At 40.5% G+C, this 27,828-nt stretch overlaps 1 protein-coding gene across 1 annotated transcript; it reads right to left on the reverse strand.

The window, feature by feature from the left end:
* Positions 1-721: 721 nt before the first annotated feature.
* htr5ab (5-hydroxytryptamine (serotonin) receptor 5A, genome duplicate b) lies at positions 722-25,960 on the reverse strand. The gene is made up of 4 exons (XM_088322714.1): positions 25,721-25,960; positions 13,149-13,490; positions 10,784-11,164; positions 722-7,271 (listed from the first exon to the last, which is right to left on the reverse strand). Exons 2-4 carry the CDS (start codon positions 13,488-13,490, stop codon positions 6,939-6,941), a joined length of 1,056 nt encoding a protein of 351 aa, XP_088178840.1. The 5' UTR covers positions 25,721-25,960; the 3' UTR covers positions 722-6,938.
* Between the last annotated feature and the right edge of the window lie 1,868 nt (positions 25,961-27,828).

Here is a 27,828-nt window from a genome sequence, read left to right on the forward strand (position 1 = left end):
TTAATTATGTATTTATTAAGAATTAATATCACGGTTCACGGGTCCCTTAACCATCTGGGCCTTCTGGGCACCATTTCCTGTGGTATGTCTTGGGCAAGTACAGTCTGGTGGCTCCCATCCCTCTTCAGGTTGTTTTTTCGGGTAGAGGTTTGCTCCCCAACATGAAAAATATAGTACTGGTTTCTATGGATACCAAAAGCCGGAGAAGCCTTCAGTTCTTATTCAGACACAGCACCTTCATCATCTGGTTGCTGTTGTTTTTTCGTTGTAAAGCGCCATCCCGCTCTTAGCCAGATATTTGCATTGACGGGCAGTGGCGTATGTGTGACAATACAATACTGAAGTTAACTTTCATGGAATATCAAAGGTCAAGAAATTCGTATTTATTTTACTTCGTGGAATCCATAGCTAGAAGTCACATCCATGTTTGGCTTGTGGATACTCGTAAAAAAAATAAAAATACAACATTTTTTAACCACTCACTGTACTTCAATATGTATTTTTCAAGGTATATATATATATATATATATATATATATATATATATATATATATATATATATATATATATATATATATATATATATATATATATATATATATATATATATATATATATATATATATATATATATATATATATATATATATATATATATATATATATATACAATATCAATGCGACTACACCATCGCACCGGTCAGCTGACTGATGGGCTTGTAGACTCTTTGGAGAGAGGAAACTTGCCGCCCTTTTTTTTTCTTTTTTCCCAGTATAGTTCATCGTTTACGGATCAATAAATGTGGTGTGTCTTGGGCAAGTACAGCCTGGCGGCGCCCATCCAGACTGATGTTTGGGTAGGGGTTTTCTTCCCCACATAAAACAGATAGCACTGGTTTTCAATGTTACCAGTAGCAGGAGAAACCTCCTGATCTGACTCAGATACAGCACTTTCATCACTTAAAATTAGGCATTTCTGCTCATTTTGGCAATTTTGTGTATTTTTTTTTATCAACAAGATGAATTTAAAAGGAATAATAAAGAGGGAAAACATTTAAAATCAGAAAAAAATGATTCTTCTTTTTTAGAATAATTATTAACCAAAATGATAAACTTAAAATGAACAAAATAGTCTGCCTGTGGAACAAGAAAATGGCATTTATTTCCCTCCATTTTTCTAATTAGACTTTTTAGTGTGACAAATTTCCCCGGCATCCTTTAAGTTCAATCCAAGTGTGGCGTGGAATAATAAGAACAAAGAAGAGTCATTTGGAACGCCATGCAAAACTTTTTTTTATTCGCTTCCATCAAAGAACTCTTTTAAAAAAAAATAATTCCCTTGACGCCGCCTGCAACGATTGAAGTTGGAAACGGGTGATGCGAAAAAAAATCGAGTCTCGGGAATACCGACGAGGAAACAAAGTCTACTGAGAAGACGTTACTTTATTCTTTCGTTTATCACGGTTAATACCAGAAAAGCCTGCGAAATGTAAAAAAGTAGCTCTGTAGGCCCCCATTGGTAGCCATAGTTGACCAGGGATATTTGGTTGAGGCCACACGGGTGCCTTTCATTTTAGGTTGAAAGAATGGGAAAAAACAGCCAAAACGCATGACATGAATTTGCTCTCTGAGTTCATTTTTTAAGCAATTCGCCAACTGTTAATAATGGATCGGTGTCCAAACAGTGTCGGTTATTTTTAGGTTGGCCACAATGACACACTTTAGCAGATGGAATTCGGTGAAAAAGGGCGCTCTGCTGGCCGCTGCTCTCTGCAGTAGTCGACTGGGGATAATGGACCGCGGCCCCAAACGTGCATTTCAGAAGGCCTCACTTCCAAAAAAAAGTGCCTTTCCGCATCCTGCTCGCAGGACTATGGGATTTGGGATAATAAATCGCGCCAGCATCAGTGTAGTTCATTTTAGGCAAAAATACTGCAAAAAAGAGTCGCCAGGCCTGACAAAATTGCATTTTGCCAGTCACCACTGCATCAATATGCCATCGGGGATAATGAATCGCGGCTGTATTCATGTAGTTCACCTTTTGTTAGAAAGAAAAGAAAAAGGGAGAAGTCTGAACCAGGGAATAACATGCTCTTCTTGCCGCTGCTCTCGGCAGGAGTCGAACTGGGGATAAAGGATTGCAACAACAGTGCACTTCATTTTAGGCAGGCAGGCCAGAATCACACATTTCCCCCAAAAGTGCCTCTATCCACTCCCTGCTCGCAGGAATGTGGGATTGATGATAATGAATTGTGGCAGCATAAGTGCAGTTCGTTGTAGTAGAATGATGGCAAAAAACAGCTGCCGGGCCCGATACATTTCGCTCTGTGTGTCCCCGCTTACAGCAATATGCTATCGGGGATAACGAATTGTGGCTGCACGATTGCAATCCACTTTTTGGTGGGAAAGACGAATTTAAGGAATAGTCAGTTAGAAAAAATTCTGCTCTATGAGTCTTGTCTATCAGCAATACGCTACTAGGGATAACGTATCTCAGCTGCACAAGTGTTCATTTTTGGGTCGAAAGAACAGAAAAAAGGAACCGCCCTCTTTTTGGAGGAAGACAAATGGGGATAATGGACCCCACATATGTGCATTTTATCTTAGGCAGGCAAGAATGGCACAATTCCCGATAAAAGTCCATTTATCCCCACCCTGCTTGCAGGAATAGAGAAATGGGGATATTGGATAGTGGCAGCATGAGTGCATTTCATTTTAGGCAAAAGTACTGCAAAAAACAGTCACAAAGCCTGACAATATGCGATCAGGGATAATGGATCATGGAATATTTACTGATGTACAGAAGCCACAAAGTAACAAAGACTGCAGTATATACACCTTGGTGATTAGCTGTCTTGTTTGATCATAATTTTAGTAAGTGGCAGATGTTCACTTAAAGGGACAGTGTGTATTATTTGACCATTAGATGTTGTTGTATACTGTAGTTCAACCAAAGACGACTGAAAAAAAGCATAAGTAATAATACAAACTACTGCGACCCACTTAACGTGAACAAGAATACACCCTGTGTTTGCCCAGCCTCTTTTAGGCTTTTGCATACCCTTAGCAGCAAGATGGTGGACAAAAATGTCAGCTATCCTTAGGTGAGGTTCATTTTATGTAATATAAATGCTAATTTCTCAACCCATGATTTGTTTAAGAAATTAATGTTTATGTGATGATTCATGTGTTTTTTGCTTAACATTTGCAGTAAATCAATAGTGGATTTATTTAATGAATTGAGTTATTTACCATTAGAATGTGCTAGCTAATAAACACTGTCCCTTTAAAATGGTTTAACTCATTGACTGCCTGAAGTGTACCCAGATAGACATCCATCTAGGTGGTTGCTAAAGCTCCTGCCCCTTGAAAGTTCATTTGTTGGTGCAGAATGTGTTGTTGACATCATGAGTTTTAGAGAAACTTGAAATCACAATTTGGCAGCTTTTTAGCGTATGTGTACATATTATAGGGTAACGTTGTTGACGAATAGGTAGAGAAAGTTTGGCCAATCAAAATCCAGAACACAATGCAAATCAGTGAAGTACCAAAACCGTAAAAAGTTGCCCGCGTTATAGCGAGGGTTCACAGTAATAGTAGACGTCTTGAGAGTGTCCAGGGGTGTCAAACTCATTTAAGCTCGGGGGCCACAAGGTACAAAACCATTCTCACGGAGGCCAGAGTAGTAAATTAATGGCATAAAAAGTGTGCCTTAGCTGGAGGGCTGAGACTGCTATTTAACTCTAAGACTTTGGGTTTGGTTATGCCAATGATTTTCAGCTGCTGTGTAAATGATATATATATAAGTTTGGTCCGGTTCGTAAAGGAGAGAATAGTGAATAAACACGTAGAGCAGTACAGGAGGGTGGGTTGAACAATGCTTTGGCAGAGTAGTAACATAAGGTGAGGTGCCACACAGTTCTTTAGGTTTACGGATGACTGACAGTCTTTGCTGACCCCTCTTATTAAATGTCCGTGGTATGCCGATCAAAGGTTAATTTTGTTGTCCAGTGTTACTCCCAAGTATTTAAAGGTGCCTATTGTTTATACAGTTTATATGTTTATGATGGAAAGGTATTGGGGTGAGGGAGGTTGAACCAACTTTCTTTTTTACGAACTGTCATGAACCAGGATGGAATCTCGGACCCAATTGCGTTTGTTTCAAAGGAATCTGTATTTGAAAGAGTTGTCAGAACTGGCTTTGGACGCCGGCGTCTGTCGGTCATCAGCCGCTTCGGACGGAATGGCAGTTCCGTGACAGGTAGGTGGAATTGGTACAGCTTAGCGGGCAGGCCGATGGCCAGGGCGGGAGAGCAGGTCGAAAACGTGAACGGAAACAGGTCAAAATCAGAAGGCAGGCAGGAATCAAGCAAGAGTAGTCTTTGGTACTTAGTAATCTGGCAAAACACACAGGAATACAGAAGTACGGTCTGACGTCTTCCTCTGGACGCTGACCGCTTAAGAGGAGAAGGTCAGCCAATCAGAGAGCGCGCCAAATGATTGCCCCCAGGTGGATTCACTTTGGCAATCATGAGACGAACATTGCTTTTGAGGTGAGCGGCTGTGCATGATCCTGTGAAATGTTTGATTGTGTTATAGTAGGCCAGGATGGATTGACCATCAAAGAGGAATGCGAAAATGGCTGCGTTTTAGATATGTTATGGTGGGCGAAATGCTGCGGCATTCATTGGTGTAGAGTAGGATTGCCTGATTCTGGAAGCAAAACAAGTTGTGATTTTTCAGACCAGTATTGCAATTTCTATACGATAGTCGATTTTGTTAAAAAAATGCATTTTCTGCACTAGTTCTGTTTTTTGTCAGTACTTACTCATATAGACCTGCTTTAACCTTAGGAAAACAGCGTCCTTTTTGGGGAAGCTTTTGTCAGGTTTTCAATGTACATTTCTTGAATTTCTGTCTCGAGGTAATTAGCTTGTTTTTATATTACTAAATATACAAAAAATGTTTCTCATACACACACACACATAAAGTAACGTTTCAACAATGAGTGTAATTATATCTCTTGTACGTTTATCAATCTTGTATTCTTTTATTTTGAAGTCATGTTCTTGTGTGTACTGATTTCTCTGATGCAAAATAAACCACTCCCTCTCTCTGTTTGGACTTCACCCAGGAGGGACGTAAGTTCTTTTCTGCCATCATCATGTAGAATTAAACTATATACATGTATTTTATCTGTGCAAATATAGCCACTAAATAGTCTTAATAATGTCAATCTCTGACAGCTTTGTTAAGGTTGCTGTCTGCTCACACTAAGTGGTGTATTTATGAAGCTGTCGACGAAAGTAGTTTTCAGTGGCATTCGCAAGCCATCTGTAATAAACCCAATGGCTGGTTGGCTTTGGAAGCACCAAACGTTCAATTATCACACCCATCTCCTACACGAACGTGGAGATGGGAGTTTGGCAGATGTGCTCAAGTTGCACAGCCTATAGGACAAATTTTGACAGCCCGTAGGAGCACTTGCCCATTTAACTGGAACCTGGCTGGAAGAAACGGAGATGCGGACAACTCAAAACTTGTCTAGCGACGGTGAAAGCGGATATGAAGCAAGTTTCCAGACCCCAAGTCTACAGCATCTGACGCTGGAATCACGAATGGCTGGAGCTTGCCAAGAGCAAAGTTGTCTATCGGAGAGGCTGGGTCGCCCTCATTCAGGACATGGTGAACGTGTTGGAGCTGGTTCAACCCACCCTGGGATAATGCCGAATCAATTACAAATACAAGTGTCTGCTCAGACGAGGCTCATACGTGGATGTGTGACACAGAGTGCTGCTTGCAAATTTTACCTCGCCTTTATTGGTTTGGGCTTTTAAAACTTGCCTTTCCTTGCCCGGCGCCATTAAAACAATTCTGGTTGGCCAAAAATTACATCACTCAAATAACAAAGGGGGAAAAAGCACAAACACGAATCTTTGAAAAAAAGCAGTGTCTTGCGACTACACAATTTCCTTACGTCACATGGCGATCTCGATTGAATTTCGGTTAATCGTGCAGCCCTGGTGGGGAGTGCTTTCAAGAATGGGATTAGCACTCAACCCCGTAGAACCCTGGTGTTTATAGGAAGTACCAGGGATCCATCTGAACCCACCCTTGCTGCCTGCAATCTATCAGTGATATCATGATTGCCGATTCAGAGCACCTGTGACTGCTCAATTGGCGCCATCAGCCCTGAGAGCTGATTGGCTGATGAAATCCTTTTAAACCCCCGGTTGTCAAGAGATCCCTGTCGGATCGTTATGCGAACCGTTGCTCCCAGCTCGGCAAGCTCTCCCGTTCAGACTCAGTTCCTGCCCTGTTTCTCTGCCTGATCCTCGTTGCAACCCGTTTCCGGACCTGACTGCGCCGTTCTGCCTTCCCGTTATCCAATCTGTTTTGCCCCGCTACCCGCCTGACACCCGTTGTCGACCTCGTTTACGAACTTGACACCGTCCTTGATCTCCCGTCCCGGCTAACGACTTGTATTTCCTGCCTGTCTTCGACCATCCTCGTTCGACACGGAAGTGCCACTTCCGCGTCTCCTGCTACCCTTGTCTGTCAACCATCGGATCGTTTATTAATAAAAACTGAGAAAATGAGCGCTATTAGTTCCTGTGTCTGTTTCTGGTCCGTGACAAGTGGGGAAGTTAAGGGTGAGGTGGATCAGTTAAGTAGAACGTTTTTTCTACCATGCGACCCCTGAGCTTCTCATAAAATGATGCGGCAAGCCACATTTGGCCCGAGAGCCATTAGTTTGACGAGTGTGACAGAGAAACCAAACAAATAATTTCTGCAATCAATCGAAACATAATATGTTTACCACACCAAATACCACCAGCTGTGATTTGATTAAGTTCCGTGCATCCGTTTTCCTCCGTTTCTCAGCCACGATAATTGCATCGGAAGCGGCAGTCAAACTTGTTCAGGAAGTTTGCGAATCAACGCTGTCTGGAGAAAAGGTTCCTCAGGGCGTTGTTGTAGTTCTTGTTGAAGGCAGTGTAGATGAGCGGGTTGAAGAAGGAGTTGGAGTACCCGAGCCAGAGGAAGATGCTCTTCCAGATGGGCGGAATGTCGCAGGAGCACAGCGGCACGATTAACTCGGTGATGAAGAACGGGATCCAGCAGAGGACGAAGACGCCGATCAGGATGCCCACCATGAGCGCCGCCTTCTTCTCCTTTTGCTCGCGCCACGTGTCGCCGTCCGTCTGGAAGGTGACGGTAGCGTGACGCGCCGTGAACACCATCTGGGGTTGGCGTGACTCCTCTTTCACCTGCGGCGACATTCAGACATTGTATCGATCGGATAGACCCAGGATGCCGCAGGGGGTGGCGCCGGAACCGTCAAAGAATGAGGAATAGCATATCAAAGAGCCATCAAAAAAATGAACTTTAACATCATTAAATGCAACAACACATGTAAAATTATAAAAATAGTCTTTTGTCATTTAGTTTTCCTGCACAAGGCGCACAGGACTATAAGGTGCATGAATTTGAGACTACAGTAGGAGCTTTTCAGGTAGATACACTTAGATACACTAGAACATGTAATAGTGCAATAATTAATCAGTCGATAAGTATCGCTGATTAAAAAAGCATAACATTGTTTGCAATGGGAATCAAACTCGGATCGCGGCGGTGAGGGCACCAACACTTTACCGCCAGACCACCCGTGTTACAAATGACGTTCGAAAAGGCGTTACAACTTATCTCATTATCAGACTATTTTCACTCACGACGCTAGAAACACTGATTTGCACAGTGCATTAAACAGTCTCTTCAATTCTTCATCTCTGCGTCAACAACCTCTCGCTTTAATAAGTATAGGTACGTAAAAGAGCCTATATAGTATTTTGTTGAACGACTCTCTGTTTTCTGTTTCTGTCTTTTGCAACACTATTGACACACAGGCGAAGAAGTGGAGAGACCGCTTAACCTTTTAGAATGTACTATGCAAATCATTGTTTGGGTTCTGTGAGTAAAAATAGTGTGATAATGACATAAGATCTAATGCCTTTTCGTATGACACTTTTTTACTATTTCAGGTTAAGTGGTAAAGTGCCGAAGCCCTTACCACTACCACCCGGGTTCGATTCCCTGTCAGGACCAGAACTGAGACAGGACCCACTTGCGTTACGTTTCTCACAAGTTTTTATTGGAAGGAAGAGATCCGGTGTTCGCTGGACCCGGGAAGCAAGCCGCTCTGGTACTCGAATTGTGCTCCGAACGCGGAAGTGGATCTTCCGTGGCGAGCGATGGCGGTGTCAGGGACGGAAAAACCGGGACAGGAGAGCAAAAATGTGGTCGGGGTCGGAAGTGAGTCGAAAGCCAGAAAAGGAAAGAAGACGTAAACGGGGACAAAAAGAGATCGTAAACCGGGATGGGAGAGCAGACGTGGTCAGGATCAAAAACGGGTTGAAGCCGGGAACAGACGGGAGCAAAAAACAGGACGGGTGGGAGTCAGGTGTATGTATTAGCGGTTGATCAATCATTGCCAAAACACCGAAATATACCGTAAAACCTGTAATAATGCACACCAATAAATACTGTGTGTATTTCAAATCTTATCCAATGTATTCTCACAAATATAAGGCATATCGGGTTATGAGGCCTACTTTTGAATTTCTGGACAATTTGTGGGTTTTAGGTGCGCTTTATAGTAGGAAATTTAGCAATTGAAATAAAAATGCTTTTGTTTATAATTCTAAAATGTTAACATTTTAAAAAAACATTGTTGTCCAGCATGAAAAACCAAGAAAAAGAGCAGCTTAAGGCATCCAGACTTTGTATCGATTGGATTGACCGGGGACGGCCGCAGAGTGGTGGCACCGGAATCAGGTGCAGAGTAAGGAATAGCACATCAAGAGGGGGTGGGGGGGTCGCTTCAGTTGCTTGCTGCCAGAATCAGTCGCGAAATAAAGAATAGCACACCGAAAAGCAATTAAAAAAAGAAGTTTAACACCATTAAAAAGAAACAAAAAAGATGTCTGGGGTCATTAAAAATATAGCCAACGTAGATGATCTAAGGACACTTCAGTTTGTACAAGCTTAATGTCTCGGCGTTCCCAGGCTAGGTGTTGCCCAGCTTGGGATAGCCGGTCATTCAACTTGAGCGGGGTTATTGGGGCCATGGTCTGTTGAAAAAGCACAAGGGAGCCACTAGGGAGTGCCAAAGAGCAATATTATTGCTTGTACACAAAAGCAGATGTTTACTGATTCTGTTGGTATTTATTGATACGAAACCTTGGTTAAGACACTCTCAGAGCCCTAAAGTACCACTGTGTAAATTTTCACAAAAATGGGTTCAGCCGCTTCAGAGCCTATAAGCCACATACGAACACACATGCATGCAAATCGGGACTTATACAATAGTCTGGATAAAAAGATTTGAGTTCACTCAAGTAACATTTAATAAGCATTTCTGTTTTGGATAAAACAATCATGCTCTGCAGTGAAAGAAAAGAACAACTTAAAGCCCTGGTGTGTGGGGGGAATGACAGAATATAATTGAAAAGCACTAAACCACGGCTTTCCGACGTAGGTCCCGCAGGCATCATGGTGTCCCCTAACGACAGCTGAAAAGCCTAAATAGCTAACCAATGCTGGGTCATTGGGATTTTTTTAATAAAATTATTTTTTCATTGGTTGACATGAGTCTATTTAACCCCATTCATAAAATTTCCATTGGTAATTACATAGTAACAACATAGTTATAACATGATAAGTCTTATCTTAAAAATATATTAAATAAATTCCAGTACATGGATTTCAAGGACAAAACAAGTTTATTCAAGTATTTATAATATATATATAAGCAATTAATTTAACTAATATAATGAAACCCTTCATGTATTAAACAACTGTATTTGTCCATCTTTGTATTGATTTATTTAACAGGAAATACATCAAACTATATTTCAATTCATGAGTTTTAAATAGCCAATGAGAGAAAAATGTGCAGTTTTTTAAGCTAGCTATCTGGCTACCTCTTTGGGTTCGTGGCTAGCTATCGTCCTACCTTTCTCGATTGTTAGCAACCTATTTAACTTGGTTTTTGCATGTTTTCCCCATGCTTTCTAGTTAGCTTTACACTTTTTGGGCTGGTACATTTTTCCTCTTTTCTAGCTAACCAGCTACCTTTTTTTAGCTTTCCATCTATTGAGTAGTCTTTGTGCTCCTTTAGCTAGCTATATAGCTACCTTTTAGTTTTTCACCTGATGACTATCAAACTACCCTTTTTGTGAGTTTTCAAGCTAAATCTTGTCCTTGGTTCTGGATAGTGATCTAGCTTTTTTAAGATTTTATCTTTCTATCTAGCTATTTCGTTGGGGTTTTACTCTTTTAGCTAGCTCTTTTCAGTTTTCTACTTGTTTACCTTTCTAGCTAACTGTCAAGCTACGATTTTAGCTATCTAGCAAGCTATATAGCAAGCTTTTTAGATTTTTTTGCATTTTATTCAGCTTAAATTTGACATTTTTTGTGAGGTATCAAGCTAAATTTTGGCCTTGTTTCTAGCTGCCAGTCTACTATTTAGTTGGGTTTTTACTCTCTTAGCTAGCTATTTCTTAGTGTTTTACTTGTTTATCTTTCAAACAAACTATCAAGCTATCGTTTTAGCTTTTTATTAAGCCATCTAGCTAAGTTGCTATTTCAGAAGTTCCTATCAAATTAGGTGCCCTTTGCGCTAATTTGTTACAAAAATTAGCATGCAGCTTGAAAAAGGCTGGACACCCCTGCACTAAACTATAGAAATGCTTGTCCTATTCATTCCAATGTGTAAGATCACCTCAGCCATGGGCGTGATGGTGTTGCTCTTCCGCGATCCGATCCGGAACTTGGCAGCTTTGTAGATCTTCCAGTAGACGAAGAGCACCACGCAGAGCGGCAGGTAAAAAGCACCGAAGGTGGAGAAGATGGTATAAGAGGGCTCCTGGCTGACCTGGCACTTCATGCCCTCGGCGTACGTCTCGCCCCATCCGAAAAGGGGTGAGAGCGAGATGATGGAGGACAGGAGCCATGTCAGTGCGATCATCACGTTGGAGATCTTCTTGCGTGTTTTTAGCGTGTATTCCAGGTGACGCGTGATGGACCAGTAGCGGTCTAGGGCGATGGCCGTCACGTTCCAGATGCTGGCCGTGCAGCACAGGACGTCGAAGGAGATCCACACCTGGAGGAATCAGGTTTAGATTTTGATATACAGCAGTTGTCAGGAAGGTATGGCTTGAGAGCCAGTGTGGCTCTTTTCAAGAGTACAGGGCGAAAGTATTGCCTTCCCCAGAACTCTGTCATATTGCCACATTTCAGCCTTCAAACATAAAGCTAAAAAACGTTATACGTTCTGGCCAGGGAGTGGGTTCGATGGTTTTGTTGAATTTTGTTAAAATATATGTTGTGCCTCACCCAAAAGAATTTTAAAATATTTTTCCTACATGGCTCTTTGACTCCAAAACCTGCCGAACTCACATGTAAAATGATGCATCAGTATTCAATCATGATCTGTTTGAATTGCTTGAGAACTGTAATATTTTCTTCCCTTAAGAAGTAATGGTATTTATTTTTATTATTTTATCCATTCGTAGGCATTCATGCGCTAGTTGATTAAGATTAGAGGGAGGATCTTAACTCTGAGCCCAACCCAAGCCTGATCTGAAATTCGTGTCGGTCGTGCCTAAAGTATCAATCATTATGTTTGGGTTCGGGCCAGGCCAGGCTTCTTTATCGCTGCCCTTTTTTCTTTTTTTGGGAATTCATAAATTGTTCGGAATTTAAACTATGACAATGTACCGTTTCGAACTAAAGCCCAGTCAGTGAATATCTTTATTGCATTAAACTGAATATGTGTAACTTGTAGTCAATTGTATAAAATCTTTTACAGTCAAATGTGTAAAATCCTTTAGCACCCAAAAATCAATGAACAATGACGGATGGATAATTTTTTTCAAAAAGTCGGCGAAAGAAAAGACCGGCACGGTTCTCACAAATAAAATTTAAAAATACGTTTTTTATTGGGCTCCGCCCCTCAAATCCAGTTAATTGGTCAGGCTCGGACTGGGTTGGGCATAAATACACATGGGTTTGGGTTGGGCTGGATTTTTTTTTTAGTCCGATCTTACCTCTAATTGAGATTAATAGCTATGAACAGAGTCTGCAAAGAAATGTCTGAATCGCAGCACATTGTGTTTCTATTCCAAAACATGTGCCTGCTAGTTCTGACTACATTGCAATCTTACTCCATAGGGACAGTGAGAATCTCATTCACCTGTTAATGCGCATCATTAAATAGATGGCAAGGCATTTGGCTACCAAAGGGAGTCATAGTTTTTTGTGCCCTTTGTCTACCTATTGAATATCCTCACTTTGATATTCAGGGCACTTGGCAGAAATTGTTATCCTTTATTCTAATTCTCCATCAAAGGACTACCAGAAAAACCTAGCAACCCTTTTTATCACACATAGACACCCTGCAGTTTGATGTTTAGGTCTGAGCAGCCCCCCACCTCTTTCTATTTTATTTTATTAATACTTTTTTTCTTTTCCTATTTTATTTTTTTGTTTCTTTTCTTCCCATTATCCTTATTAAATCAATGAATTATTACCATTATTAATTATTTGATTTATTTGTTTAATTATTACTATACATCTAGCTCCCCTTTTCTTATCTTTTGTATTTACTTAATCAGTTATTTTAGTTTTCTGGATGGTGTGAATGTGTGGGTAAATGTGCTGTTTAAGTGGGAAATGGCATCTGTATGGTGGGAAATGGCATATGTACACATTGTTTTTCCAATGAAGACACCTATGTTTACAACCTGATCAATATAAGTCCTCTGTCTCCCTCACTTGTCTGAGCCACTGGTAAAGACAAACTGTGAATACAAGTATTTAAAATAAATCATGAAGCATTTGGCTTCCGAAAGCAGTCATAGTAACTCGCTCTGTTTGCCTGCGCTTTATTGAATTTCTTCACTTTGACATTTAGAGCACTTGGCAGAAATTACAATGCTTTATTTTAATCTAACAGTCGAATTCCCGGGTCGTGGCAAAACAGAGGGTGTATAAAATGTAAAAAGGTAGTAGCTTCTAGTCCGGAATTAATGCCATATATATATTTTTTTATTTAGAATAAACAATGCCAAAATATCCCGCCTTACCTGACAGAGCACGCGTCCCAGCTTCCAGAGGCGACCGTTGAGCTCGTGCACCAAACTGAGCGGCATGACGAGTGCCGCTACCATCACGTCGGAGATGGCCATGGACGCTACCAAGTTGTGAGGAACGCGGTGGAAGGTGCGCACGCGCAAGATGGTGAGCAACACCAGCAGGTTCCACACGAAGGTGGCCACCGCTAGCATGGCTAGCAGTGTGAGCGTCAGCACGCTAAAGAGAGAGAAAGGACGGTAGGTGGCTCCGCCCTCCGCGCTAGCGTTCCCCACGCTGCTGTTCAGGTACGTCATGGCCGACGCTTCCAAAATTGACTTTGAGTCATTCTGCATCTGGAAAGAATAGGAAACTACTGTAATACTTTATTTCCCAGGTTTAGTAAAATGCGAGTTGAAAAACTTTCCACGAGCCATTATCCCTGATAGCTAATTCCTGCTAGGGGAGGCCAGTCCAGTAGAGTGTATTTTTGTCTGGCCTTGTGGCCCTTTTTTGCAGTTGGAGAGAGCAAATTTGTGTCATATTTTTTTCTGTTCCTTCCCCCTAAAACGAATAGCAGTTGACGGGCCACGATCCATTATCCCCAATCCCATATTGCTGCGAGCTGGCACCATCAAAGGGCATTTTGGTTGGGAGGTGTGCTGTTCTAGCCCCCCTAAAATGAAATCTAATGCTTTGGCCGCGATCCATTATCCCTATTCAACTATTGCTGAAAGTGATTGTCTACTGAGCAAATTTGTGCCATGCCTTTCTCTTTTTACACCCGAAATTAAACGCACTCGTGCTGCTGTGATTATCCCCAAAGACACACTGCTGCGAGCAGTAAGCACTTTTATCAGGTGTGTCGTTCCAGCAAGCCTAGAATAGAATGCACAGATGTGCTGCGAACCATTATCTCCGCTTGACTACTGCTGAGGGCAGAGCTTGGCAAAGAGAATTTTCTTTCTGTTTCGAATTACTAAAGCATGCAATTGAACTTCACAGTTGTAGCAAAATGTAGGTGTTAAATAAATTAGTTTAGCTAATAATTTATTGACCAATTAAGTTAAAGAGCAGAGTTCATTCTTTTGAAACTTGTCTCGTCTTTTTCGAGCCCCGGGTTCATTTTTAGATCATTATATCAAGAAAATTGGATGAAAAACCTTTTTAGTTATTCTGAAGGGTGTCTAACTTTCAGTGAATTCTTTGTACCGTTTTTGGTAGCTCAATATACTTTACTCAAGAAACGCACAGACTTGGATTTATGGAATTTTCTTTTACTAACTATCTACAGAAGAAGCTTGAGTAAAACACAAAACAAAACAAGAATATTAAAATAAAACAAAAAAAGAAAGAAGTTGAGATCTTAGCTGGCACCATTAAGATAGAAAAAGCATGTTGGCTTATTTATTACACTATTGTAATTTGACGTCACACTATAACACTGAAATTGACTTTGGTTCTGGTTCGATTAAGGTGATGGCCCCATCTTGATGTCCTCGGCGGTAGAGCAGCGATGAATCCCAAAAGCTGGAGACCCGGTCGGGCAGAGGACCACGGGATGCAGTATGTTGAAGCCAGGGTTAGCTGCTGGAGGCTTGAGGCTTCTTTGAGGTCGCTGGCTGTGTCTCACCGGTTTGACCCATAGCTCCATAGTGCTTGTTCTCTGATTGCTTGTAATGCTTAGATTTAGTCCTTTGCTTCTTGTGTGGCTGGACCCTGCCTCGCTGGCTTCAGAGAACTCTTCTGGCCTTTTGTATGCCAGACCTGTTGTCCGCTTGCTGGCTTCTTTCAAACTGAATTTCGAGTTATCAGGAGCCCTGGCTCCCGGCTTCGGTCTGGCCAGCCCTCTAAGTGGGAATTCTCACAGAGACCTTTGATGCGTTCATGCAAAATAATGGCCCAATGCCCCACATTCACCCAGTATCGTAAATAAATTAAAACACAGTATTCAATTCACATGTTTGGGCGCAAGAGGACTTTCTTCCTTTGTGAGAGAAAATAATTGAGACACACTGCATTAACGGCTTTACTTGTCCTTTTTTTCTTCATACAGGATGCAAACGAGTTAATATTCTGCCGTATCACAAACCTGTCGATTGAATGTCTACTTTTTTTTTTTGAACGGTGAAACTCTGGAGAGGCCGTTTAGCGATTTTGCAGCGATGGCAGGAGAGCACTCGAACGCCTCTTGCGAGCTTGTCAGGCGAGCTGCAGACAAGCTTTCAAGTGCAATTGGGCATGCTGCTAAAAGGCCTCGCGGCGCAACTTTGAGACTTCCTTTACCACAGGAACTAAATGAAACATGTTGGTTATCCCTGCCAGTTTTTGCCGCCCGCATCCGATTTGCATACGCATCGTTTTCTTTCACGCTTTGAGACGATTGTTTGGGGTGAGACGGTTTGGAAGGAAAACATTTGGAATAAAAATGAAGTGAAAATGAGATGTAAAAGCAGGAAATGTGCTTTGCATGAGAGCAATTGTGTCTCTGACATATATGGTTTTTTAATCTTGTTTTTGATGTGTTTAATCCAAAATATCAGCATCTAGTATTGGTAGCTTTCATGGCCACATGATATACCTTTTCTTTAAAAGACACTGCCTTGCATAAAAGGTTCTATTGGCAGAAAATGAATCTTGTTTTAGTTTTTCTTTTGTTAATGTAACATTATTTTAATTATTTTATGTTATTTCTTTTTTTAAATATGTATTACACATTACACTTTAGTTTGTAGAGCTGCAGGAATAGCAGTTATGTAGAAGATGAAGAAAAATACAGAATTTGTATTTTTTGGGCTACATTTTTAACTCTTTCCATCGTGCTGCTGCAAGAATTGAAAAAAGAAAGAACATATACAAAATAATAAAAACAATATGATACAATAAAACAAAAATGTACTTCATTAGATTCTAATTTTTCTCCTTTAATGCTCCACAATTTGCTTACTGTTATTTCTTGCAATACTGAGAAAAATAATAAATAATGTGTGGGTAAACATGCTGTAATTTTCACAATTTTAATCTATTAAACGGTGGCGGCCGTCCAATATTTGCTGTAATGTTGGTTTAAGTACATGTGTTGTCCTTGCTGCAACTGTTTCTTTTTTAATAAACAATTTACTGTGTTTAAAATGTATCACAAGGCTAAAAAATGGATGTAAGTTCAATAAGAAGTGTTCTACATAAATATTTAGTATTTTTTTGAGCCGTAGTTTGAAAAATATAGTGCAATAATACCACTTCCGTGTTTTACCCATCTCTTCTGGTCCTACGATCGGGACAGCAGTAGCTCAGGAGGCGCGCTCGTCTTGGGATCAAGAGATCGCAGTTCGAATCCCGGCTCCTCCGTGTTACATGTTGAAGTGTCCGTGGGTAAGACACTGAACCCCTAATACCTCCAATAAGCAGGTTAGCGCCTTACATGGCTGCACAGCCGCTATTGGGAAATGTGAAGCACATTGTAAAGCGCTTTGGGAAGTCATTTACTTGAAAAGCGCTATATAAATGCAGATCATTTCATTTCATTTCATAGTTGTCATCAGTATTCTCACACAACCGTTGACAGGCAAGTGCATGTCCAATCTATCTCCATCCATATTGAGGGATTAAAAAGGCAATGCCGTAACTTTCTAAAAGTGTATATATGATTTATAAACAACTACATTTTCATTTTCCTGAATTTATTGGCACATGGTCTCAATGCATTGTAATCTACTTTTGCAGTTTTCACCATCAGGAGAAGGAATTAATGACCCGACAGTACAGTCAAGGATTTCTTTCGTCTTCATTTTTGTGGCATGATTTCTCTTTTCCTTTTTGACGCATTAGCTCGTTAAAGAAGGGAAATAAAGCCTCCCTGTTCTGAAGCTAATGCGCAGCCATTTCCATACATCCCGCTAAGCATTAAGACACGCCTCATTTCCTTTGGCAGTTCAGATCTTCGTGCTTATAAATTCTCGCCAGGTGAGGAAAAAACAAAAAAGAAAAGAACCCACAGACGGCCGTTGATAAACCGTCCATCTCAGAAATCTCTGCCCAACCTTGACCCGGCCCGTTAAGTGGTGCCGGTTGCTTGTAATATTGATGCAGTCATTCATTTTACATGGCAGCGCTTGCCATATAGCCAAAGGGAGTGTTAGCAGATGGGATTTTCTATTCCGCCACAACCCATCAACATCCTTTAAACTTTCTTTTCCTCCTATCAATTACTTGCAGAAGATGAGAGATGTAAGCATAGTTACCAATAGTACCCTTTTACACGTTAGACTATTGCTTTTCTAAAAAAAAAAATCAATTGTTTTTGATGATTTAAACAAGAAGAAAAAACTCTTGACTTGAAGCTAGTATTTTAGTCTAATGCTGCTTCCTTTATCTATGGTCTGAGCTTAATAGAAATTACTAAACAAATCGACACGGAATCATTTGTAGATGCCCAACATTAATGGACCCAGTTTTCTTGGAATGTGTGACATTTGATGGTATCACCAAGGAACAAATTACTAAGATAAAAGAGAAATGATATTGTCTGCCTGGCGAAAGAATTGGCCCCTCAAGAACATCTTGTCATTGTGCCACATTTCAGGTTTCATCTCATCTCATCTCATTAGCTACACCGCTTATCCTTAGTAGGGTCGCGGGGGTGCTGGAGCCCATCCCAGCAATCATCGGGCAGTGGGCAGGGGACACCCTGAAGTGGTTGCCAGCCAATTGCAGGGCACACAGGGACAGACAACTCACTCGCTCATTCACACCTAGGGACAATTTGGACCGGCCAATTCACCTAAAATGCATGTTTTTGGAATGCGGGAGGAAACCGGAGTGCCCGGAGGAAACCCACGCAAGCATGGGGAGAACATACAAACTCCGCACAGGAAGTCTGGAGCTGGATTTGAACCCACGACAGGTTCCCATGACATGAACTGTGCCGCTCAAGCGCTAACCACTGCGCCGCCGTGCTGCCCACATTTCAGGTATCAAACTTAAAACTAAAATACTGAAAATGTTTTCTAAGAATCAACTTCATGTGAGACCAAGTGGAACCAAATTATTTCAACGTTTTATACTATTGCAATAAAAAAAACAATAAAAGTGGGTGTTGCAAAAAAATTGCATCACACCAGAAGTACCCTGATGACCTCTGGATCATCCAATGTTGACCTAAATGACTAATGATGACAAAGTGTCATTAAGTCTCAGTTTAAATGCTTTTGAACATACAGCATCATGAAGATCAAAGAACACACCCAAAAGGTCCGGGATAAAGTTGTGAAGAAGTTCAAAGCCGGAATAGAATATTTGCACATCTCCCTGAGCACTGTGCGAGCAATACTATCAAAAAAGCGAGGGCATCAAATCACTGCAAACCTACTAAGACCTGTTCCTCCCTCTAACCTTTCAATCCAAACAAGTACAAAATGAATCAGAGAAGCAAACAAAAATACTATAGTCCCGGTTGGCATTTGCAAGACGTCACATAGGAGGCATAAATAACATGTACAACAAAGGTGTTCTGGTCAGATGAGATCAAAATTCAACTTTTTGGGCTGATTGCAAAGCGTTAGGTTTGGTGTACGAAGAATATTGCCAATCATCCTGAAAACACTATCCCTACGGTCAAGCATATTGGTGGCAGCATGATACACTGGATTTGTTTTTCTTCAACAGGCACTGGGAAGATTGTTAGTGTTAATGGGAAGATGGATGGACCCAAATACATGGCAATTCTGGCAGAAACATCTGGAGTCTGCAAGAGACCTGAGAATAAGGTTCACATTTCAACAGTACAATGACCCTAAATAAAAAAACATATTCAATGAAATGCTTTAACTAGCAATATAAAGGTGTTAAAAAGGCCAGGTAAAAGTCCAGACCTCAATTTTACATAGCATTTGTGGAATAAGGTGAAAAATGTTCTGGACAAACCATCACCATCAAACTATAAGGAATTTGAGCTGTTTTGTCCAGAAGAACGGGCAAATATTTCTATTTCAAGATGTGCGAAACTTATAGAGACATACTCCAAAGGACTTGTACTTTTTTAAGGGCACTCTACATGCCCAACAATTATAGACCCAAGTGAGAAAGTCCGCCATCTTGGTGAGGGCCAAGCTTGACATCGAAATTGATCATATGGAAAAAGGAATTAATTTGCTGTTCAGATTGACATGGAATAGTGTGTACATGCCCAACTTGAACAAACCCATGTGAGGAAGTCAGCCGTCTTGAAAAAGGCAAAACAGAGTAGACATTCGATCATTAAGGGGTATAAAAAAAACAAATAAATTGCTGAACTAGTCGACATGGAATCGTTAGTACATTCCAAACATGAATGGACCCATTTTAGAGAATCGGCCATCTTGGTAAAGGCAAATCTTGGCGTCTCAATTGAATCGTTTTGGGGGTAAAAAAACTCATTCATTTGCTGAACTGATTGGCCAGAAAATTGTGAACATGCCTATCATGAAAGGACTTGTATGGGTAAGTTGACCATCTTGGTACTTGCAAACCATGGAGACAAAATTCGATAACATCGCAAACTGATAAATTGCAAAAATAATCGAGAGAGAATAATTTGTACATGTTCAACATGTGTGAGGAAGTTGGCCATCTTGGTATGGGGAAAACATAAGCACAACATTTGATGATATCAGAAACTTCTAAATTGCTAAAACAATGAAGACATGAAATCATGTTTGCATGCCTAACGTGAACGAACTCAAATAAGAAACTTGGCCATCTTAGTAAAGGCAAAGATTGGCATTGAAATTTGATCATTCGAGGAAATAAAATGGAATATTATTCGTGTATGACCCACTTTTTTGATTAACCAAAAAAAAAAAGAACCCAAAGGTGGGCAAGGTCTCACAGTCAGTCGTGGGTTACCATAAGTTTGCCATTTTGGTATAGGTGTCGCGGGGGAGACCGAACCAGAACGGAGGCAGGAGGCAGGAAGGGAGAACTCAATTGCGTTGACAATCATAACTTTTATTTAACAAAATAAAAGTCGTCCAAAACTCCGGGACAAAACAGAACAAAAACATTCTTACACTCAGAATGGGCAAGTACAGGTTTCCTCCGACTCAAACTAAACAGGACAGGGCATAACAGAACGGAAAATGAGTAATGAGCCAACACCCGCAAAACCCACAACCCAGCCTTAAGTAGCACACACGCAATTAGCTGATCTGCTTCAGCCGGTGCCCAGCGGGCGTGGCCAGCTGGTCGCCACGGCGACCATGACAATAGGCAGATCGGAGGCTTCAAATTTTAGCATCTTGTTAATCCCTGCTGCAAAATTCAATACGGGGACTGAAGAAACCCGCGCTGACAAACATTTCTGTCGACACTCGGGTTCTCTTGGGTCTTATTCTCGTCACGATTTGATCGAATTGGGATTTGTGAATCACCAAGATCTCATTGCTTTGCTTGTCACGGCCTAATTGTTGACTCCGCTGCCGAATATCAAATCAGTGGGGATATTTTTTGCCTGCTTGTGGAAAAAATATACAACAAAATCAAAAATCTGCCATCCAATCACTTTCCCCAGGTGAAGCTTCATGTATCTTTCAGTTGCAGCAGACGCCGGTTACTGTATTGATCCGTCAACCATCGCTCGGTGAGCCTCATCCATAAAAACTACCAGGTGATAACAATAAAGGCCTGTTGTGAAATACAGGGCCTTGCAAAAGAATTGCCCCTCCACAATAATTTTTTGACATATTGCTTTCAGGCTTCATACTTATAGATAAAATATCAATATAACATATTTTCTAAGAATTGACTACATGTGAGCACTAATTGTGAAAAGAAACCAAATGTATTTAACATTTTATATTGTGCTAACAAATATAACAATACATTAATTAAATGACTAATTTAAAAAAAGTGGGGATTGCAAAAACATTGGCTCTGTTTGAGTTTATACTTTATATACACTCTTTTTGCTATGATCACAGCCAGTCTTTTTGGGTATGCCGCTATAAGTTTCGCACATCTTGAAACGGAAATATTTGCTCATTCTTTCTTACAAAACAGCTCACGTTCCTTTAGGTCCAATGGTGATTAATTATGCACAGGATTTTTCAGATCTTTCCACATATGCTCCATAGGATTACGGCAGACTTCGGCTTGGCCATTCTAACACCTTTATATTGTTTGTTTTAAATCATTGCATTATGGATTTTGCTTTGTGTTTAGAGATGTTCTCCCGTTGGAATGTGAAACTGCTCCCCGTTTTCAGGTCACTTGCAAGCTCCAAAAGATTATCTGCCGGAATCTCCCTGTATTTGGCTCCATCCATCTTTCCGTCAACATTAACTATCTTCCTATCCTAGCCCCTTCTGAAAAAAAAAAAAAAAAGCAACCGCAGAGCATGATGCTGCCACCTCTATGTTTGACAGTGGGGATAGTATTTTTAGGGTGATGGTCACTATTACACTTACATCAAACGTAACGCTTTTGCATTCAACCCAAAAAGTTCAATTTTCTTCTAATTTGACCAGAGCACCTTGTGGTATTTATTCAGAAAGGGCTTTACTCTTGCTACTCCTCCAAAAAGGGCAGATATATGCAGAGTACGACTAATAGTTGTCTTATGCTCAAATTGTCCGATTTCAGCTGGGTATGCCTGCAGGTCATCCAATGTAATCATGGACCTCTTGTTGCTTCGCTGATTAGTCTTCTCTTGGGCCGGAAGGTTTAGAGGGATGCACTAGCCTTGGTAGGTTTGCAGTGGTAATTTTCTCTCTCAATTCTCAAATCATTGCTAGCACAGTGCTCCAGGAGATGTGCTAATGTTGTGAAATCTTTTTGTATCCCATTTATGCTTTGAACTTTTCCACAACTCTATCCCGGACCTGCCTGGTGCGTTCTTTGGTCTTCATAATGCTGTCATAATGCTTCATAATATGTTCTGTGTTCGGGTACATTCAAACTGAGACTTAGAACACATAGGTGCATTGCTGGTCATTTAGGTCAACTTCTGGAGTCAATTGGCTGAGCTGAGAGAACATGGGGGCAATATTACTGAGTCTTTTCATTGTAAATATTATAGAAAATATTAAAATAACTAGGTTCAACTTAATGATTGTATATCACATGTTTTGTATTCTCAGAAAATATGACCAGTTTTTAGTTTTAATCTTGAAGCCTGATTTGTGGCAATATGACTGTAAGGTTTGGGGTGGCTAGATACCTTCGCTTAGCACTGTATGAAACCGTCTCATGGCGTAGCACTGCAATCAAAAGCCGAGCTCCTTCTTTTGTTCCGCTTCCTATTAGCACACCTAACAGCCGTGAAATTGAAAAGTGGAGTGGCGAGAGGGAGAACTGAGGGGACCCCTGGCCGCTGACGTCAGAACAGTTACATAAAACAGGGTTTTAGTTTTTTTTAAGGCCTTACAGTCGACACAAACTCAATTTCTGAAAGATGAAGCGTGATTCAATTCAAACCCACTGCTATTTGTTCTTGCAGCTATTGGTTATTTGAATTCTTCCTTATCCATTGCATGTTTGCAGGCGGAGAATAGGAAGTAATTTAATCTATGCTGTTTGTTGTGCGTATAGCATATTTGACAATAAAGTTGAAGTTGAGTTATTTTCGTGCGCTATGCTCAGATTTACGACTTTAATAGTGACTTCTCAGGTCCTCCGAGAAAAACGGCAGGGTCGATCATCGCAAATGTTCGAATAGCTCAGTTTAGGGAGAATATACAATAACTTCAAAATCTTAAATGCAAAAACAACATTTAAATGTTTCTGTATATCTATAACTGGTGTAAAACTATGGAACAATATCAATGAGGACCTAAAGCAAAGTCAAAATATCCATCAGTTCAAGAAAAGTTAAAAGTATATGTTGCTTAGCGGGTACCAAGGAGAATGGCCATGAAAAATTTTGGTGAATTTGATTTATGTATTGATATGGCAGAGAAATGAGTGGCAGCGAGGCCTAGTTGTATGCAGAAGAACCATTAGGCAGAGGAAGATGCTTTCTATCTCCAACAAAGTCGGTCTTCTTGACACGCTAAAGAAAGTTAAAAGCAGTTTTCCATGAAGTCCACATGATGCCAACAAAATATCTAAAGTTCCGAAATAGTTTTACCTCTTAGAGCAATACGTGCAGCAAGAATATTTCTAAAATTAGTTTGACAGTTCTGAAGTTATTTATTAAAAAAAAGACTACCATACTTTCATTTGTTTAACAAATACTGGAGCCGGTAAATTGGGTTGGTTCTGTGGTTTGAATGTATAATAGCGTATTTAGTGGGTAAAAAGCTTTCTACTTTGTAGGTTTTGACCTGCGTGACTTTTTTGAACGCAATCCCCGTGAAAAAACAAGGGATTGGTGAAGAGCATGTTTGGGCATCATTTGAACTTTCAAGGGACATTGTGTATTATTTAGAGCATGGATGATTCAACCTTTTTGAGGCTGGGATCGACTTCTTTGTTGTTATTGATTAGTTTTATATGCATTTCTCAAATACCCTGTTATTACTGAATCGTTACTATGTTATTACCAGGTTGTAAGTATTAGATATTAAAATGGGCTCAGTCAACTACTAAATAAAAGTATTCCTTGAAAACCACAATGACCCATGATACATTTTCAGCACCAGTTTGAAGGCTACTTAGTTAGTCTTAATGGGCTTCCTGGTGCCCGCGAGCACCGTGTTGGAGACTTAGATTTAGAGCCTCCTTGTGGTAAAACACTTTGCTCAGTAAAAAAAAATAAAGAAAATATATATTAATTTAAATAATCGGCAAAAGGCAATAACGATCATAGAAACTATGATGTAGGCTGTGAAAGGGGCTATACAGAAGGATTTGTTGTGATTTTTTTATTTTTTACTGTTTTTACTGTTATTTCTTCAAGTGTTGTTTGTGTGAATAGATTTCTGCACTCTATTTAATACTACCTAAATATTTTTTTTATTGAATTTCAATACTCTTAGCAGCAAGACGGCTGACAATCGTGTCAGCGCCCTATAAGTGAGGCTCATGTTATGTCAAATTAATTTGTAGTTGTTTTTTGCAGAGGATAAAGAATATATGCTGATTGTCTTTACAGCATATAGGTGTTTGTCCTCTTTTGGAGCTAAAAACTAATTTCATCAGCCAGAATTTGTCCCAAAGGGTGCGTACAATCAGTTTTGTGGCCTAAGCCCCAGGTTGGGGCCCTATTGACCTGGGAAACCTCAGCTTTTATTTCTTTATTTTTTAGAGGAATACAACTTTACTTTCATTTTTTTTTATTATTTATCATTTTTCAATACAATAATTAAGATCATCTCAGGGGATGTAGAAAACCTTCTCTTGTGCCACATCCAGCCCGCGGGCCTTGACTTTGACATTGGTATACTAGCCTGTTTTTGTAAAGGACAAAAAAATGTACGCTGATTGTTGTTATATTATTGTATGCCCTGTATGTCGACTTCTCTTTGAGCTAAAAAAAACAATGTCATCGGCCAGAATGTGCCACAATGGCCCTCGCTCGGGGCACCAATGAGCTGGGACCGATTTTTATTTTCTTTCCGTGCTATTTACATACCTGTCAACCTCCAGGGCTCCATGACCTTACGAACTGTCGTATTTTCCCGTACAAAATACATAAAAATGTGTTAAGATGTGTTTATTTATGTAGTTTAACATGTTATATTGTACATGTGTTTCGTTATATATATATAGTTAATTAACATTTTGTTGTGAGATCCAGAGTTGATCGACATGAATAAGGTTTATTATAAAAAAAAGTTCAAAAATTAAGTAGCTTGGACGTTCACTGTAGAAGGAAAAAATACATGCAAACATAATAAAGTAGAATAATACATTTTCTTATTCAAATTATGAATTCCGTTTCTGCATTAAATTATTGTTGGTAACATACTGATAAAAGGGATAACCACAAACCTGTCTTTTTTCATTTTTTCATTTTATACTTCCTTTTTTCTTAACTTCTTTATACAACATAATAAATCGTAATATAATGCATCAAAGCAAGTGAGCCGTCTGAGAGTCGGCTCTCTTTAATGAGTTGAGCCGAAAAAGCTGGTTCTCTAAAAAGAGACGGACTTCCTTTCACTACACAACTACAACAGAATGATGCATGATGGGAATTCCCCCGGCGGCAGACACATGCGCACATTAGCATCAAACCGCTCGCTTCGTTTGCAACGGAAAAAAACGATACCGAGATAGAGGCTACCGCGGCGAACTCGTTTGACTTGATTGATTTGCCGTTTCGTGATAGTCGATGTATACTGGGTGGTACCCATTATTGACAAATTTGACAGATTTTTTCGTACGTCGTACACGTTTTAAAATGCATAATAGCCGTACTTTGGACAGCAAAACTGTACAGGTTGACAGGTTGCTTGATGTGATGAATTATATGATCTTGTTTTTTTCTAAAGCTCAAAACAAAACCAAGCAAAAAACTTGCCACGCAACAACTTTGTAAATAAGCCCGCCTCAGCATCCCGCGAGGATTCCTGAACACTCCGACACCACAAGGCGAATACGACGTGTTGAAGGGGATTGCGATGGGAGGGGGGTTCACAAATTGCAAAGCAAGCCATCCGGCACTCACCCCGGTTAGTGATCCGGCGTCAAGTAGTAGTGCCGCAGAAGGTGCTCCGTGCCCATCCTCGCCCGGGGAGCAGGTATTAGGGAAAGGGGGAGTTCGGAGTCAGGTAAGGGGTGGGTGAGGGAGGCAATCCCCTAGCGTGGTTGGATCGCAAGCGCACGGCGAAGACTAGGGACGGCTACGGGGTGGGAGAGGGTCGGCGAGTCCATTTTGCCTGATGAACGCCGCATTCTCCTCGGTGGAGTGAAGAGGGATGGATGGAGTGGGAGGAGGAGGGTGAGGGGGTCCTCGGGGGGGGGCTTGCGACTTACCGACTTACGGGGGGAAACGATGCAACGGTGGATGCAGATGACGTCTTCATCTTGTTTCTTTGACAACGTTGCTTCCTCCGCCGCTTGGAAGCAAGCAGGGGGTGGATAATCTTAAAGAAGAGGGGCTGGGGTGGGCAGGGGGGGCCAGCATCTATGCAATCCTGCAGCCTGTTGAATAACACACGTGGCCACTTGTTGTCATCCAAAACAAGAGAGGTGCACGAAATTGGTATTCTCAATTGCGTGGTGTAGGTTGCATTTGATTTATGTATATGAGGAGGGGGGGGACACATTGAGACCTGTCCAATATTTTCAGTAATGAAAAAATATACATGCAGACATCTACAGGTTGTATTTCTTCATATTTGTTTTCTAAATAGGTGAGTTTCATCAAACTGGGTTTGAAACGCTCACAGTTGTAGCAAAATAGAGATCAATGAGCAATGTTCCCTGTAATTTTCCACGTGAGCGTTCACACAAAGTCGGTGAGCAGCACTTGAAACAACAGTGAGCAACCATAATCCCAAGTGTGGCAAGATAATTAATGATCAAACATGTCCAAAACTTGACATCAAGTTACATTTTGCTGAGTTTCCGGCAAAGCAAAATTATTTTTCTCATTTGAATGAATTGACTCATGTACTATTGCAGAGGTTGTACGGCCTACAACCGTCGTTTGTTCTTTCAATTCTTTCACAAGATATCCATTTCTTTTTATTTCCTGATATATTTTGTCACATAATATTAACATTTTTGCGGGCTTATTTAGCCGGTTGTAAGATACAGAACTGTACTTAATCACATTTTTTAGTGGAAGTACAATGTTGGCAACAAGATTCACTTGATATAATTGGAAATTATTTGAATGCAACACAAACTTTTTATTCTTTTTTCCGTGTTTTTTTTCTACTTCTTTTTTAAATTCCTTTAAAAAAAAATCTCATTGTGTGTCACGGCTAGCATGGTCGCCGAGGCGACCGGTCTGCCCCGCCCCCTGGGCACCAGCTGAAGCAGATCTGCTAATTGCGTGTGTGCTACTTAAGGGTGGGTTGTGGGTTTTGCGGTTGCTGGGCCATTGTATTTTCTGATACACATTGTCCGTTCTGTTATGCCTTGTCCTGTTTAGTTGAATCGGAAGAAACCTGTGTTTGCACGTTTTTTGTTATAGCCTGTTTGTTCTGTCTTGTCCCTGAGTTTTGGACAACTTTTATTTTGGTAAATAAAAGTTTCGATCGTCACGCAATTGAGTCCTCCCTTCCTGCCTCCTGCCTCCGTTCTGGTCCGGTCACCCCTTCCATTCCGTGACATTGTGTTTATTTTTTCCGAGCTGTTACTTTTTTCTTTTTGTTCTCCATTTACTTTTTTTTCCCGACAATTCTTTCTTTTCTTTTTTCTGGCTTTTTTTCTAAATTTTTCCTTCTTTTTTTCTCTTTTTCTTTATTCACTACTTTTTCATTTTGGTATTTTTTTTTTCGTTCTCCTTTAAGTCATTTTGTGCATAATTTTACATAATATTTGGTCATGTTGGGATTAAAGAAGCAAAAACCACGCAAAGAGCTGTTTAGGTTCCTTTTAGTGAGCTGAGCCAAAGAAGCCGGTTCCCCCACAAACTACTAACTTTAATCTAGCTATCTATCGAAAATGATGTATTAGTCCATATTGAGTTTTATAATATCACTGGAGTTGTATTTATTTGAGTATTTTTTGAGTAGTTCTGTAATATTTTGTAGTATTAGTGTAGTTTTATTTTTGTGGTATGCTGTTGACAAATTTACCAGTATTCTTAATTGGCATAGCAAT

This window comes from Urocampus carinirostris, chromosome 18, assembly GCF_059441175.1.
Source record: "Urocampus carinirostris isolate Australia breed hairy pipefish chromosome 18, RoL_Ucar_1.0, whole genome shotgun sequence".
Lineage (NCBI taxonomy): Eukaryota > Metazoa > Chordata > Actinopteri > Syngnathiformes > Syngnathidae > Urocampus > Urocampus carinirostris.